Raw genomic sequence first — 17,500 nt, 5'->3', positions numbered from 1 at the left:
GCATAATTACCCGCGTTGAGCGCAAAATAAATTCAAAGTTTAAAGTTTTGTCTTTCAGGGCGTCACATGGAAAAAGCATCAGTCGGAATTAAAAACATTTAATGCAAAAGGAATTAAAACTTGGGTTATAAATCTTTGATGAAGTTTTCCTTAGTTCCTAATGAAAAATCCTTCTTGAATTATGATTACACATTAAAAAACTTTGACCAAAACTCCTTACTTACAAACTTGGGCCTTCATTTTTCCTCCGCTGCGCTGATATATAATGAATGAAAACAGATGAATGAAAGCCTTCCTCCCTCCCATAATTCCATTCGCATTCGGATTCTTTTCAAATTGCTGTGCGCCGCCAAGAACCACAAACATAGCCTTTTCTTCCCTCACTGCTCGAGGCCTTCCGTGTGTGCATCTCTTTTAGCACCCCAGCGGATACATACAAGCCGGGGTTGAGCATGTACCGCAGAGACGACCAACCCTCCAACAGGGACGCGTCAGGGAATCAAGGGCGGCGAGGGCAGTGCGTCGGGGCTCAAGAGAGCGCTGGAAGAGGTTAAATGCGACACTCTGTTCGGAACGCGTGATAATTCAGAAAATTCGAGCCAACTTTCCTCATTACCAAGTCAGATACGAATGGGCTTGTATCCTTGGGTTATGAAGGAGGTCGGGAGGAGGAGGAGGAGGAGGAGGAGGAGGAGGGATTAGAAAGATGAGGAGGTAAAAGTGGAACATTGTGGAAGAAAAATTGTTTGATCTCCAGCGACTAGCTTTTCTTTTTTCTTTACTGTTGTTACTGCTGCTTTTGTTGTTGTTGTTCTTGCTGCTGCTTCTACCACTGCTGCTGCTACTATTACCACTACTACTACTACTACTACTACTACTACTACTACTACTACTACTGCTGCTGCTGCTGTTGCTGTTTTTTTATATTTGTATCTATTTTTTCCTAACTCTCTCTCTCTCTCTCTCTCTCTCTCTCTCTCTCTCTCTCTCTCTCTCTCTCTCTCTCTCTCTCTCTCTCTCTCTCTCTCATTTGCTTGCTTTATTGGGACCATTATCGAAGTTATGAATGAGATATTGGCAGAGGATGGATCAACTAGTGAACACGCGAGAGAGAGAGAGAGAGAGAGAGAGAGAGAGAGAGAGAGAGAGAGAGAGAGAGAGAGAGAGAGAGAGAGAGAGAGAGAGAGAGAGAGAGAGAGAGAGAGAGAGAGAGACTGAGAAACTGAGTACAGATAAAAACAAGCATTCTCGTAATGATTATCGCAAAACCTATTATTTGCAACAAGCGGACGATGCTAATAATAATACTTCCAACAGAAGAAAGATACCACGCTAAGAAAACGCAACCACTATTATAAGTTTGCCAATTAAAGACAACTAAAAATACGTACAACTTAGTTAACTCTCGCAAACCAGAAAGATATCCATAAGAAAAAAAAAAAAAAGAGAGAGAGAGAGAAAGAGAGAGAGAGAAGAACCAAGGATAATTTTCATAAGACACTTTAAAAAGACTGGCTTAAATTTCTGGCGATGTGTGTATTAATGATAATGTAGTGGTTGCTGATGCTATCCAAGTGAAAGATTAATGTCCCTCGCTTTCCTGGAAGGTATTGATCGCTTTATTAAGTTTCCCTGCTGCTGGAGTGGATGGAGTGGTGGTGGTGGTGGTGGTGGTGGTGGTGGTGATGGTGGTGGTGATGCTGGTGGCCTTAGAGGGTGGCCTGTTGTCTGATATATATTTTTTTTTTTCCCTCTTCTTCTTTGACGCTGAGTAGGAGCCTCGTGGGTGTGTGGAGATAAAGAGGTGGTCGGCCTCTGAATTAAGTCAATTTTGATTTGCTGGCTGAGAAACATCTGTTGCGTGCTGCGATCGATTCCGGTCGGGGTAAAGACAGGATATGATGAAAAAAAAAAAAATGGATGGATGGATGGATAGATGTATCGATCGCTGATGAATGGTGAATAGAAGCACTTCCAGGCAGAGATAAAATTATAAATGTATAGCAAAATGTATAGCATGGACAGATGGATGGGTGAATCGGAGGACACAAAAGGATGAATAAATATATAAATAGTCAGATGGATGGGTTGGTGGATGGTGAATGAACGGAATTTACTCAGGTCATCCGCTGCCTAAGGATCGTCCGAAGAATATAAAATACACGTCTTATTTGACACCCTTATCTGAAGTACCGTAGTCCAAGTGTTTTTTTTTTTTTTTTTTATGAAATACTTTAAGACCGGTAAGATTCACCACATTTCTTTTTGAGATCTGCATGTAAGCATCTCCAGGCTGATCAAGACGCAGACAGATCGAGTAATTAGACATCGGGACTAATAATAAGGAATTACCTCGCACTGAACGGCTATCAAGAACGAGTTGTTATTAATCTGCATCGTTATCATGTGAGTGCATTGTGGTCATAGTTATTAGCTCATCCTTCTGTTCGCAGCGAGTACACAATGATGTATGAATTTTTATCGTGCGCTGCTCAATCTGCGGAACTGCAAAAAAAAAAAAAAAAAAAAGAAAGAAAAAAAAAACATTAAAAGATGAAGGAGGGATAGAATTCATGTCGACTGGTAAGGATAATGATTATTTGTGCTCATTAAGGTGTCAAACTTCATGATTCGCTAATCGTCACTGATAGAGAAGGAAAGAAGAAGAAGAAGAAGAAGAAGAAGAAGAAGAAGAAGAAGAAGAAGAAGAAGAAGAAGAAAGAAAACTCGTATAACAGGGATGAATAAATATTAAAAATCAACACCATGACAATAAGGAAATTCACCCACTCACCTCCTCTCCCTATCAAGGAAAAGAAAAAAAAAAGAAACACGACAAAATTTCAATCCCGTTATAAGAAAAAAAAATGAGAAAAGAAATAAAAGTAAAATCCAATGATAAAAGCAAAGATCATAGAAAAATTGCAAACACACACACACACACACACACACACACACACACACACACACACACACACACACACACACACACACACACACACACACACACACACACAAGAAGAGAGAGAGAGGGGGGGGGGAGAAGGTTCCTGCGTTAACCAGTGTTCCAGACCCTCTCCATCTGTAGCTCTCCATTTTCCAGTGGTTTCCAGGCGCTGCCTCGAGGAAGTATTGGGTCCCCACCAAATGGAACGGCCATTCTCCTCCCATATAAATGTCTCGTTGAATGATCGTTTGTGCGACCTCAGAGGAAACGAGGCGGCGCGGGGGACGGCAGGATGAGAAGCAGGAGAGGAGAGTGAAGGATGAGAGCGACGGGGGGAATGAGGACGGGATGGGGAGGAGGATGCGGATGTGGATGAGAATGCGGATGTAAAGGAGGAAAAAAAGGGAGAGCAAGAGGAGGATGAGAAGGAGAAGGATCAAAAGGAAGAGAATAACTGAATCTATTGAGTAGCTTAACAAGAGAGAGAGAGAGAGAGAGAGAGAGAGAGAGAGAGAGAGAGAGGAGAGAGAGAGAGAGAGAGAGAGAGAGAGAGAGAGAGAGCGAGAAACCCCAGCCTCCCAGTAGTGGTCCCAACATGGTAGGGAAGACCGAAGCTCCCGCGGTCCCTGACAACTCAAGCCGTTTTACATTTATGGAGGACAAAGTAAAATACAGAATACGACATCAAGCTATCGAATTTCCGAGCACAGATACGTCCCTCCTCCTCCTCCTCCTCCTCCTCCTCCTCCTCCTCCTCCTCACAGAGCCACAACCCAAAGCAGGACAATTTATTCTCCGTTCCGGAAGGAAATCTGGCGGGCGCTGAGACCGGCCAAGTTTTAAAAGCGTAAACGCCTAAGTTTGGGTTCCAATGTTCTTGATTGATCCACTGGAAAATTGGTAGAATAATAGCGTCCGGGAGAAATTAGTGCAACCGCCCGGAAAGCCCACGGATAAACCCTTCAAATTCATATGAATATTAACCAGGAGTGGCAGCGAGGGTGGAGACAGTGGTTGGAGTGGCGGCTCCCTGGAGAGAATGAGTCGTCCTGCAGCGGAGGAGGAGGAGGAGGAGGAGGAGGAGGAGGAGGAGGAGGAGGAGGAGGAGAAGGAGGAGGGCTAGGGAGTGTGTGTATAGATGACCATGTCCTGGCGGGGCGGAAGAGGGGGCGGAGGTAGTGTACGAGGCAGTGATCCAGACTCAGTTCCGCCGCGCTGATCAAACGTAAGACAAAAACAGGAATTTGTGTGTGTGTGTGTGTGTGTGTGTGTGTGTGTGTGTGTGTGTGTGTGTGTGTATGTGTGTGTGTGTTAGTCCTGCCGTGATTCCAGTGAGCGTTTGCGACATTGTGGGCCTGGCGACGGTCATCTGCGGCAGGATAAATGATGCGTGGGCGCGTTATGCAGCCTGCCTGGGGGAAGCGAGGGAGATCAGGTCAGCGGAGAGAGAGAAAGAGAGAGAGAGAGGCTGGAATATATGCCACAGTAAATCGGAAGAGAGGAATTCAAGAACTGAATCCACACTGGCTTCATTTCTGCAGTATGAACGGAAGGGAAGGTTGATTAAATATACAACAAACTGAAAATCTGGATATATACGTACTTACATAATACAAACTTCAGTGTAGTATCAATATGAAAATAAATACAGAGAGAGAGAGAGAGAGAGAGGAGAGAGAGAGAGAGAGAGGAGAGAGAGAGAGAGAGAGAGAGAGAGAGAGAGAGGAGAGAGAGAGAGAGAGAGAGAGAGAGAGAGAGCACTTAGCAGCGGTCACTTGGTCAGGGTATAATCTAGCTTGATGCGACTGTTATGGTCAATGTATAAAGTGGGTACCCCCGACGGCTGTTTCACGCTACATAAACGGCAGACGTATTGTACTGCACAGTGTATTCTCCCCGCTGCCCCCTCCTGCCGCCCCAAAAAAGACCACATAAAAGAGATAAATTAAGGACCAAAAAAAAAAAAAAAAAAAGAGAGGAATGAAAATGAGGAGGGGGAGAGGAGTAGAGTAGTAGTGGTAGGTGAGGAAGGGGAAGGGGGGAGGAGGAAGAGGAGGAATAAAAAAGGTCGGTGGGGAAGGGTGAGAAGATGAAGAGGAAGAACAGGAAGAGGAAAGGTATAAATAAGGACGAAAGGAGGAACAATGCAAAGAAGAGTGCACGCATGCGGTTGGGAATAGGGATAATGGGCAGTATCAGTTTGGAGAGAGGAACCTGTTTCTTTACATCCTCTTAGGTTTGTGTGTGTCTAATGGTACACCTGCGTGGCGTTTGGAGTCTAATTGATTGTAGTGCTCAACTCCGGCCGGCAATCCAGGGCTTCCTGACGCTGGCTGTCCTTCTGCGACCCAGGCGGGGGGAGTTCCTGCGGTGGCGGTGCCTGCGAGTTAACGTTGTCCGGTTGTCGGCGGTGATCTAATTGGTCCGCCGAGAGTGGACTGTCCCCCCCCTCCGTCCGTCCCTCCCTCCCCTGAGCCTCTCTAGTTAGTGTTGTTGCTTTAGTGGTTTCGCTGCAGGGTTGTACATCCGCTTCTCTCCCCCTCTCTCTCTCTTACACGTGAAGTCCACTCGTATTGTCTGGCCTGTGTGTTGCTCCTCATAGTTTTTGCTTGTCAGTTATTGTGATCGTGCTACATTTTATATACAACGCCATGTTTATTGTTTTTCTTCTTGCATTCTTTCCTTCGTTTCCTCGTCTCTTTCTTCTTACTTCACCTCTCTTCATAAAAAAAAAAAAGTAACCTTGCATCCAATTTCCACCACACCTGAGTCACCCTTTTAAACGTGTCTCTCTTCCTCAACAGGTACGGTGCTGGATATGACCTCGCCGCCCGCAGAAAGAACGCCACCAGGGAGTCCACGGCGACCCTGAAGGCGTGGCTAAACGAGCACAAGAAGAACCCGTACCCGACCAAGGGCGAGAAGATCATGCTGGCCATCATCACTAAGATGACACTCACGCAGGTGGGTTTATGGCTCTCTGATCTAGTCATAATTAAGGTGCAAGAAAATACTAACTAACGGGTCATCAGTTGTTTTTGTATATATTTTATTCTTTCCTTCCTTCTTTTTCCTATCTTCTCTCGATTCAAGTAGATATAAAACTAAAGAATACTAACTAATGAGTCTTATAAACTACATATACCGTGCTATCTTCTCTTTTTCTCCATCCTCTTTCACTCTCTCTTCTCTCTCTCCTTCAGGTATCCACGTGGTTTGCAAACGCACGTCGGCGACTGAAAAAGGAGAACAAAATGACGTGGGAGCCCCGGAACAAAACAGACGATGACGATGCCAAGCTTTCTGACGACGAGGATGACGAGAAGGAGCCCGGTGACAAGGAGGACGATGACATTAAGAAAGATGACAAGGACCCAGATGCCACGAGTGAGTACCCACTACAAGTATTTTCCTCTTTTGTTTTCCACCGTCAGCATCAAATCGCGGCATTTTTTTTTTTATTCCCAAGAAAATATCAGAAAAAAAATATACGACGATGATTTCCGCGGTAATGTAATTTCGATTTATTTTCACTTTACTTTGTTTTCTCAAGAATGTGTGCGTTGATGATCGAAAGAAAAAAAAGACTGTCGGAAAAGAAGGGTACAACCAGGAAAAGTGGAATAAAAATGTGCACAGTACCTAAGGTTCCATCGAGAACAAGTGAATGTCATCGGGAATTCTCCTCCTTCTCGACACGAAATTGACGCCAACATTCTTCTGTCGACAGGTTAAGGAAGAATTGTACATAGGACACGTGACCTTTCATTCCTGATGGCTTTGTCTTTATCTCACTCCCTCAGTGCAAAGTACTCGGTTATCGTCCAAGTTATTTTCTTCAGTTGAGTGAAACACGATGCTGAAGTCTGCGCAAATAGTCACTCATAGCCGTAAAATTTCACATCACTAGACATGCATATATATATATATATATATATATATATATATATATATATATATATATATATATATATATATATATATATATATATATATATATATATATTTATTTTTTCATTTTTTTTTTTTTTTGTAACCTCTTCGTCACATGCACACGAGACAAAGGAAAAGTGGTATATGCTGGTACGTCTGACACACACACGCACACACACACACACACACGTTGACAATTTTTACAAAAGCTTCAAGCGATGACTCTGACTTTCGTATTCTCGTTGTACACGCTACGATTATTCTTTATTTTGTTTTCTCTTATTTTTTTCTTTTCTGTTCTTGTTCTTATTTTCAGATATTCAATACTTCATAGTATTTGATTCTCTCTCTCTCTCTCTCTCTCTCTCTCTCTCTCTCTCTCTCTCTCTCTCTCTCTCTCTCTCTCTCTCTCTCTCTTATCTTTGAATCTACGATACAGAAAAATTTCTAAGCTCTTCAGGATTTTTGAGTGTCGAGACTGTCAAAACACAATGACTACATGTTTCTTTCCGAAAAAATAAATAATTTAAATTCTGGGAGTTATTTCGTTTACTAGAATTTTTTTTGTCACTCAAATATGGATTTATTTTTTTTATTTCGAATTCATGAACTCTCAGTCAAGGAAGGTGGATTCTACAATTTTATAATTCTATTTGAAATTCTGATTATTTTTCTAAAACGTAATCAGCGAAAATCAAATCATTATTCTTTTGAAAACTACGTCATCGGGAAGTCTGTGGTCGTAAAGACGTTCCACGCCTACTTAAAAGTCTCTGTTTTTGCAGCAGGAATTTCCTTAAAAAATCTGAACATGCAGAAAAGAACTTCGCGAGGAAATATCCACAATTTATTCAACGACTATTTCCTTAGAATTCCCTTGAAATCTCTTACTTTGTCCCTTTAACCTTCCCTCTGCTCTCTGTTCTTTCCCTGCAACTTCTAACCCTCCTCATGAGCCACGTCCATATTCTGTTCAACGTCGTATTTTTCCCCGTCTTGGCTGTCACACTTTCAAGGGACCACCTCAGCCTGGCTTTTTGAGAGACAAAGTGATGATTTTAACAGGAATCCGCGTCAAACACTTGTGCGAGATTGTCGAGAACCGTGGCGGCGCGGACAGCTTGATTGTCGGCCCGTGATCGATGGGGACTTGACCTGCCGCCAGTTGTCGCCACCTGGGAGCTTTGCACGTCACTCCAAGATACCCTGTCATGATGTAGTATTACCTGCCTGCTGCCTAACCTGTGTGTGTGTGTGTGTGTGTGTGTGTGTGTGTGTGTGTGTTTAGGGATGAGTTATGATGGATGTTTGTAGTGTCTGTTTCGTGTGGAAAGGCTCGCGTGGGGAATGGTTGGCGGTGGTGTTGTGGGTTGGTGGCATGCATTTGTGTTGTGTGAGACTAAGGATTTGTCTGATTTATTTGTTGGTGTCGCTGTTTGTTTTAGCACTGGTGACTGATTGACTGACTGACTGCTATTGTTGTTGTTTGAAGGTCTCTCTCTCTCTCTCTCTCTCTCTCTCTCTCTCTCTCTCTCTCTCTCTCTCTCTCTCTCTCTCTCTCTCTCTCTCATTCATACTAATCTCACATAACTGCCTAAATCATAAGTTATATTAATTAAATAAAATTACACGTACACTTTTCTGTCTGTCTGTCTGTCTGTCTGTCTGTGTGTCTGTCTGTTTCTGTCTGCCTGTCTGTTTGTCTTCAGCCTGTCTGTCTGTCTGTCTGTCTGTCTGTATGTTTGTATTTATGTGTATGTATGTATGTATGTATGTATGTATGTATGTTGTATGTATGAGTAAATAATGTACTCGTATACGTAGGAAGGGTCGTAAGTATTACCTAAGTGTGCAAAAAGCAAAAGTTGGAACGGTTGGTTAGAACCTGTAGGGCTGGAGGTATTGCACCTGTAGGGCTGGAGGTATTGCACCTGTAGGGCTGGAGGTATTGCACCTGTAGGGCTGGAGGTATTGCACGAAAGGAAGCCTATACTCTATTTGAATCTCTTATTTAAAGTTATAGCTCTGTTGTACTTTCACTAATGTCGCTTCAGCTACTACTACTACTACTACTACTACTACTACTACTACTGCTGCTGCTGCTGCTGCTGCTGCTGCAACTGCAACTGCAACTGCAACTTTGGATATTACATAAGACGTAAAAACTTAGCCCGTTAGCCTTGTGATTTAGAATAAGCGAAATGAAACAAAGGAAACATGCGAACGGAGATATAATAAAAATAGACGTAGCAAGATTTGCAGAGTAGTATAGCAAGTTGAAATTTACCTATGCCTGCACGGAAACAACGCCTAAATCACACACACACACACAGACACACACACACACACACACACACACACACACACACAGAGCGGTGAGCGGAGCTGGGCCTGCGAGTAAGGTTGGTGAGTGAGTGGGTGGAGGCGGCGGCGGCCAGGTGGCGGCAAAAGCTGTCCGTGATGCAGGCAGGCGAGGCGCGGCATCAAGTCAAGCAGCAGTCCCCTCCCACCCTCTCACCCGTCCACTCGCCTCGGCCAGAGCTTGCCCGCCGCCACCACCCACACCACGCAACCTGTCGCTTCCATCCACATGCTGCGGCTGGAGCATGCGTGGACCCTTTACGTTCTCCTCCTCCTCTGTCTATTCCACCTCCCCCTCTCGTTACTCTCCTCTGGCATCCGTTCGTTGTCATCTCACCATTTCTCCTCCTGCTCCCATTCCTCCTTCACCCAGAAAAATTTAAACGAAATTACTGAGTGCTCTGATCCATGACAGATTCCCATTAACGATGAAAAATGACAAAAGCAATCATACAGTTTGTGTTACGGAACGGTTAACATACATGAGTCCAATATGAACGGTGAATAACGAGTGACATTCCCGTGGTATCGTTACCAGCAACGTGAATAAACAACAGTTCACCTCTGCCTCTGTTCAGTTCCAAAACGAAAACTTGAATACAGGGAACCGGAAATTATCTTATACATTTGTACACATCAACTGTGAAATTTCACCTTCAATATGTATTGTAATTTTGTTCTGTCAGTAACATAAACGACAGTGAATTATTCGATCGATTATGCTATCCCGATCCTTAAATCTTTTCCCAGCATTTTTTTAGCAATCTTAGTGCTATTTTCCCTTCAAGGCAGATGAATTGAAGCACAGAAAATCATATATATATATATATATATATATATATATATATATATATATATATATATATATATATATATATATATATATATATATATATATATAAATAATATTAATGAATATAGGTTATAAGGGCTAATAACATCTCTTCCCTAAACTCTTTCGTTAAAAGGCATAAAAATATACTTGATTTACTATATTTCAATTGACAGTTACGTACAATATCATGCAAAATAAATAAAAAAATATCGACCATAGAATGTGGTTATATTTTGTAAACAATAAAAAAAAAAAAAAAAAAAAACAGACTTGTGGACGCATTGGCAGCGAGTGGCCGGGGCGTCGCAGGCAGGTGGGCGGCCGGGTAAACATTAAGCCTGAGGCACATCAGCGAGTAACAATAGAATGCCGCTGCAACCAAACACCTGATGCCGCCGCCGCTACTGCTCATGTCCCTGCTGCTGCCCACCCATTCTGCAGCATCCACTCCAAACAATACTACTACTGCTTTTGCTGCTACTACTGATGAAACCCTTTTTGATTTCGTTAATGGTGCTGCTACTACAACCGCTGCTACTATTGTTATTGCTACCGCTACAGTTGTAGGAACTTTTGCTTTTGTTATTGCTATTAGTCCAGCTATTGCAACTGCTGTTATTTTTTTTGTTGTTGCTGCTAGTGCTGCTGCTATTGGCGCTACTACTTCTACAACTAACAACAACAGCAAAACAACAGCAAAAACAACAGCAGCAACACCACCACCACCACCATCACTGCCACAACCTACAACAACAACAACAATGCAACAACAACAACTAGTACTACTGCTACTACTGCTACTGCCACTACTGGTACTTCTACTACTACTGCTACTACTATTACTACTATATAGTATAGTATAGTATAGTATAGTACTACTACTGTTGTGGCTGCTGTTATTTATTTTGAAATGGGTGCTCCGTATTTACAAAGACCTCCTTTAGTCACCTGATGGCAGCTCGCCAGGCTTGGTAGTAACGTGCACTTTCCTGACAAATTCTCGAGGTTTTGGTTCCCGCGTCAACTTATTCCATGTTTCCCTGACCTCCTTACTGGCACTCCTCCATCCACTTCTCGGATTTGACATGTTTAACCCAATAATTTTCGGCCATTGTTCGCACTTGGACAAGCCAATATAATCTGGCTGTCAGGTTAGATATAGGAGCGTGATACCCATATTTTGTGGTCTAAATATCCTGGCTGGTTGGCCCCATAACCAGCTTTTTATACCTAAGTACCAATAGGTGTTGGTGACATTGACAGCACACGACCAGTCAGCATGCCACGAAGTTCTGACAATAACCTTGAGTCTCAGGAAGCCCTAGCCATCGTGATGCTTGCTACTCCTGGGTGCGCTGGCAGCCCGCAAATATTTCTTGATTTTGATGCCTCCTTGCACTATTGCTGTCGTTCAACAACATGAACTTTCATTACTACTACTACTACTACTACTACTACTACTACTACTACTACTACTACTACTACTACCACTACTACTACTACTACTACTACTACTACTACTACTACTACTACTACTACTACTACTACTATTATTAATACTACTAATGTCGATGCTAATGCTGCTGCTGCTGCTTCTGCTCCTGCTGTTGCTGTTGCTGCTTGTTGTTGTTGTTGCTGTTGTTGTTAGTGGTGCTGCCAATACTACTGCCACTATATTCAACTATACAAGAAGATCAACAACAACAACAACATCAACAAAAACAAACGTGATGACAATAAGTACTCATACATGTTATGTATCATATAGTCGTTGAGGGAAAAACTTTATCACAACGTAATATAATTACATCTCATACGAAGGCTAATAATTAATAAATTACTTCAACACATGAAAGATAATATATATATATATATATATATATATATATATATATATATATATATATATATATATATATATATATATATATATATATATATATATATATATATATATATATATATATATATATATATATATATATATATATATATATATATATAACAGGGGTAGGATGTGTGGGACCACAGCTCTCTCTCTCTCTCTCTCTCTCTCTCTCTCTCTCTCTCTCTCTCTCTCTCTCTCTCTCTCTCTCTCTCTTCTTCTTCTTCTTCTTCTTCTTCTTCTTCTTCTTCTTCTTCTTCTTCTTCTTCTCTCTCTCATTGTTCTCTTTTGTGGGGAAAAATTAGTACAGTCATCAAGATAAAGTGACAATGTATGGATGTGACGCATTGACTCCATAATTAGAGCACTGATAGATATCTTCATGTACACCCCCTCTGTACGACGCTCTACTATCATGCAAACTCAATGCTATTTTTAATATCTATATATCGAATGAGGAAAACTACTCCACAATGTACAGTAAGTGTCCGGATGAGAAAGGCGGGAGGAACACAAAGCTACGCCTTCTGAATTCTGTTCTCCGCTGACCTCACCGTTGTATCAGCTTGGTCATCGCGTTCCGTTCACTCGTGGCACCTTACACGATCGGGCACTCAAGGACCAACAAGTCACTCGCCAAAATGCATCATCTGATTAAATGAGCGAGGAATCCATAATTGTCGCATGTCATTCACGACGCCAAAACTTGTCAGTCCTATCTGACTTCCATATCGAGATCGAACTGGAAGGTATGAGCTTCAAACTCTTAATTAAAGCCCATGTGGCTGACATAAGTAAACATGTGAGTGTGATAGTCGGTCGGTGAAGGTTGCAGGCAAGTCAGTGAAGAGAAAGGATCTCCATAGATGGTATGACAAACTAATAAACCCGAATTACAATGCGCTCTCTCTCTCTCTCTCTCTCTCTCTCTCTCTCTCTCTCTCTCTCTCTCTCTCTCTCTCTCTCTCTCTCTCTCTCGATCTTTAAACTCAAGTAAAAATTACCTTGATAAAAACGATACACGTCGATATTCTGAAAATTTCAATAGTAGTTTTAATGAAAACGAACCAAGAAACAGATGCGAGGGTATGAGAGATGAATGCCACGCTGCACACGGCTTGAATACAGGAAGTAAATTTTCAAGGAAATAAACCATAAAGCTTCAATGAGAAAGGCCAGCTATGTCATACATTCGTTACAGACAGAAAATAAATACCTAAAACTTGATTGTTTGTCCCGCACATGGCAACCTCCCTTTCTCTCTGTCTGGCTGGCCCAGCATGTTCCTGGGAGCAGAAAATCGACGCTACACGAAGGCAAAAAAGTCAATACATACCCACAAAAATACTTCTTGTGGGTGTTTGAGAAGGAATTTAATGAAGATAATCGGTAGTTGAACCGGTACGACTCTAATTGGCTTCATCAAACACCTAATGGTTATGTGGATCGGCATGAGCACAACTTAGCAAAGGCGATAACATATGGTTGGTGGGTCAGGAGCCCACAGGCTGGGCAGCGAGAGGCGGTCCCCGCACCACCGCGCCGAGGCTTGAAGAAGGGCACTTACAAGGTGACGTAATGCCTTTCTAAAAACAGACCTTTATTTCCGTCGATGGAAACTGCGGTTGCTGAGAGCTTGTACAACATTTCTCAAGAGAAATGTGTTAAAAGTTCCGTTGTTTTGCAGAATAAAATGTGGCATAAGCGTAGAAAGTTTCGTTCTCAAACAATATCTTATCCAAGAAAAAGCTCAACAGATTGGTCGTAAATATGAGGTAAGGGACTACGTACCAGCAATGCCTGGCGTCCCCACAACAAACACTTCCCACCAGCCCCTCGCTTCGCCTCCACCATCATCACCACCACCTCCGCCACTACCACCACCACCATCGCCGCCGCCGCCGTCGCCGTCTTCTACGCATTATTTGTGTGGTTGCTCGGAATGGTTGCAAATTTAAACCTGCTAATTGCCAAGAAGGGATTTACCTTGGCACACTCACATCATTAGTGAAGGAAAACAACATTTTCTTCTTGTCTTTTTTTTCTCTCTCTTTCTACGTAAACACCTGCATTGTGGCCCTCGTCTCTGGCGTGCCTCGGTGACATTACTCAGGTGTGGGCGGCACCCGCACGGCGGCATCAGTCACGTGTATTGCACAGTAGTTACTCGGTAGCTGGACCTAATAAAAGTTGGAACATACTGCCGCATACGAGCGAGTCAACGCGAAAAAACACCATCATTACTAAATATATAAGAGGTGTAGTTTTCTCGCCCCATGACTTATGTCCTGTGTCATTTTGTATCGGAATTCAGTAAAGTTGAGCATATAAATTATCCTGCACTCGGCCACCACTGCAGCGAGGGTGAATGGATATGAGAAGGAAGGATAGGAGAGCAGGTTGACTAAAAAATGTATCACGACCTTATGCAATGATAATTAAAGTATAGCAATTGTGAATCTTCATAAATAGCAAATGATATGGACTCAAACCGTATAGAAAGGAGAGAGACACGGCACTTGTAGCTCCCTCTATAAAAAACAGGTGCATATGATTTGTTTGATTCATATGCTAAGTTAAAACAAGAAGCAATGTTCTTGAGGCAAATAATAGTTGCATGAGGTTCAAAAGAAGACGAAAAACATAGCTGATATTATTTCTTTTCCGTTTTTTTTTCTCATCCTGTTATTTAATAATCATTTTATAAAAGTAGATTAAGAAGGTAAATACGCAAGTGAACATGTTGTGTCATACAATTACCTTCTTGTGGCACTACCAAAATGAGCTAGGCACCCATGACCTCTTTAATACACCGATAGATTACATTTCTTTTGAACACTCGTCCCTCACGCTAATGTCCATAAATTAGTACAGGGTGTATTTAGCCTTTAAATGAACCACGATCGTAATGTGTAACGCATGAAGAAGTACGAGATAAGGAAGGAGTTGCCGGCACCGTGCCTCGTATGTAGCGTGACGTAAATAATTCAAAGGCTTCATGACCGTGTTCTTAATGAGGCTCCGTGTGACCTGCAGTCCCGCGAGGTGACGCACGCCTCGCCCCACGTGCCACGCAGACTGGCAACCTCACTGCCACCACCATCACCACCACCACCACCACCACCACCACCACCACGAGACACTGCCATCACTACTACCACTACCACAGGACATCACCACCACCATCACCACTACTACCACCACCAATCATCCATCTCACTTCCACCACGAATTCCACCTCCACTTTTCTAACACACTCAATCCACTTCAACTTCCACACCACAGCTATCATCACCGGACGCCACTGCTGCCACCTCCACCATCACTAACCCATCCATCGATTAACTTCCACCTTGACTTCCACCTCCTCTATACTACCACATTCCACAACCCTCTTCAGCGTCCACCACCACCACCACCACCACCACCACCACCACCACCCCAACAACACCACCTGCCTCCTCTATGACTATTAGTGGCTCTCACCCCACTACCTCCCGTCTTGGCTCCACCCTCCCCACACCACACTACACCACACCACACCGCACCACACCCTCTATCAACACCAATAAGCCCTCCTTCTCCTCCTCCGTCCGCACTACATTCACCACTAACATTATCATCCCTCTTTCCTACCACCACTATCACTACCACCACCAAAAACAACACCTCCACCACAACAACTACCGCCATCAATACAGCCACCCTCTTCCCCTTATCATTTTTACCATCAAAAACACGAGTGGTGATATTATGATAAGCAAAAAAATCCTGCTGAGATTATTACCACCAACCACACCACCACCACCACCACCACCACCACCACCACAATTACTACCAAGACTACGTTGCCCATTATCCCTCTTCCCCTCCATCTCTTACAATTACCAACACCATTACCATTCTAGAAGGTAATGCCGCTCACATTCACGCTCCACGCGGTCTAAGAAAACGTTGTAGTGTTCGTGCAGGTGACCAGTAGACTTGTCTCACTCTGTTCACCCTACACGCCTTGCCTCTCATTCAGCACCATTACTCCTGCAGCGAGGGTGAATGGATGCGGGAGGGAATGATTAGGAAAGTGGATTGACTGAAAAAAAAATCGTGTCATAATCTAATGCAATGAAAATTTAAGTATACCCTTCTTAATCATTCAGCCTCAGTATAAACCCTCACTCTGAACACGGCTCCCTTTATATAAACACACACTCCTTACTCCATTTCTCACTTCAAGAAGAACTAACGCCTGTCTCCACGCATACATGAAATTCCACTTTCTGCTGCTCCTAAGAGGATGACTGCAAAAGAATAGCAGGAAAGACAAGCTAGAACGAAGTGTGTGGAGGAGCTAGTGGACATGGAACAAAAATAGTTCGACTGCAGACCTGGATTAGTTTGAGATGTCTATTGTGAGTGCATGGGGGATTATGAGTGTGTGTTCTGTTGTCAGCGTGGTAGGGAGGGGTGAGAGACGAGTTATGTTAGGTTATGTTAGGCTAACTTAAACTGATGTAACCTTAAGTAAACTGATATGATTTTATATGACAACATAAAACCCGATATGGTTTTATGTAGCCTAAAAAGACTTGACCTAATTTGGTCTAACTTAACCTAACCTAACAACCTAACATAATGTAACGCAGAGATGGATTACCTTGGGATGTCCAGAGTAGGTGGGTGGGGTGTGCAGGGTGCATGTGGGGGTAATCAGGACGGACGAGGGGTGGGGGGGGTGGGATCCAGGGTGGAGGAGGCTTACAAAACCTCCACGAACACGAAGGTTAATTGAAAGAAGAGTTTTTTTTGGAGACCCGCAGCTTCTTTAACCTGGCTGCGTGATTGAGGAAGAGGAGAAAGCGATTCTTCTTTCTGATTAATTATGTCTTTCTTTTAAGTTACCAGAAAGGCTATAAAAGAAATTAAAAGTATATAGTACGAGAAAAGGAAAAATGACTTTTAGATATTTAAGAGCAAAAACAATCTATTTAAAGTCTTTCAACATCTGCTTCACTTACATCCCCATACAAAAAGATTTAGAAGTAATAACCTATTGTCCAGAACATTGCTCTGATAATTTGCTGTCAGTATATTCTCTCTCTCTCTCTCTCTCTCTCTCTCTCTCTCTCTCTCTCTCTCTCTCTCTCTCTCTCTCACACACACACACACACACACACACACACACACACACACACACACACACACACACACACACACACACACACACACACACACACACACACACACACACACACACACACACACACACACACACACACACACACACACACACACACACACACACACACACACACACAAAGACACAGACACAGTTCAGACTCCTCAGTTGTCACACAGGTAAAGACAGAGGCACAGCGTAGTAGGAAAACAAGTTGTATTTTTTTCTTTTCCATCTTCGACCACCAGAGGTTTCCTGCACCAGTGTGATCCTACGTAGTGGTTACCATTCGGAACATTCCTAACATTTCTAAACAGTGATGGGTGACGACGCAAGTCAATCTGAGAATCTAGGTATGTCAAA

General features: G+C 43.0%; 1 protein-coding gene and 1 long non-coding RNA gene across 2 annotated transcripts in view; one reads left to right on the top strand and one right to left on the bottom strand.

The window, feature by feature from the left end:
• LOC135089364 (homeobox protein araucan-like) overlaps positions 1-17,500 on the top strand; it is a 137,554-nt gene that overhangs the window by 76,354 nt on the left and 43,700 nt on the right. The window contains exons 4-5 of the mRNA XM_063984932.1: positions 5,752-5,911; positions 6,151-6,334. Of these exons, the coding sequence (XP_063841002.1) occupies positions 5,752-5,911; positions 6,151-6,334 (344 nt within the window). The remainder of the gene's footprint in view (positions 1-5,751; positions 5,912-6,150; positions 6,335-17,500) is intronic.
• The window catches only part of LOC135089374 (uncharacterized), a 68,884-nt gene that overhangs the window by 26,684 nt on the left and 24,700 nt on the right, over positions 1-17,500 (bottom strand). The window lies entirely within an intron of this gene.

The sequence above is a fragment of the Scylla paramamosain genome, chromosome 3 (genome assembly GCF_035594125.1).
Source record: "Scylla paramamosain isolate STU-SP2022 chromosome 3, ASM3559412v1, whole genome shotgun sequence".
Lineage (NCBI taxonomy): Eukaryota > Metazoa > Arthropoda > Malacostraca > Decapoda > Portunidae > Scylla > Scylla paramamosain.
This window is presented reverse-complemented; position numbering and strand designations above follow the sequence as displayed.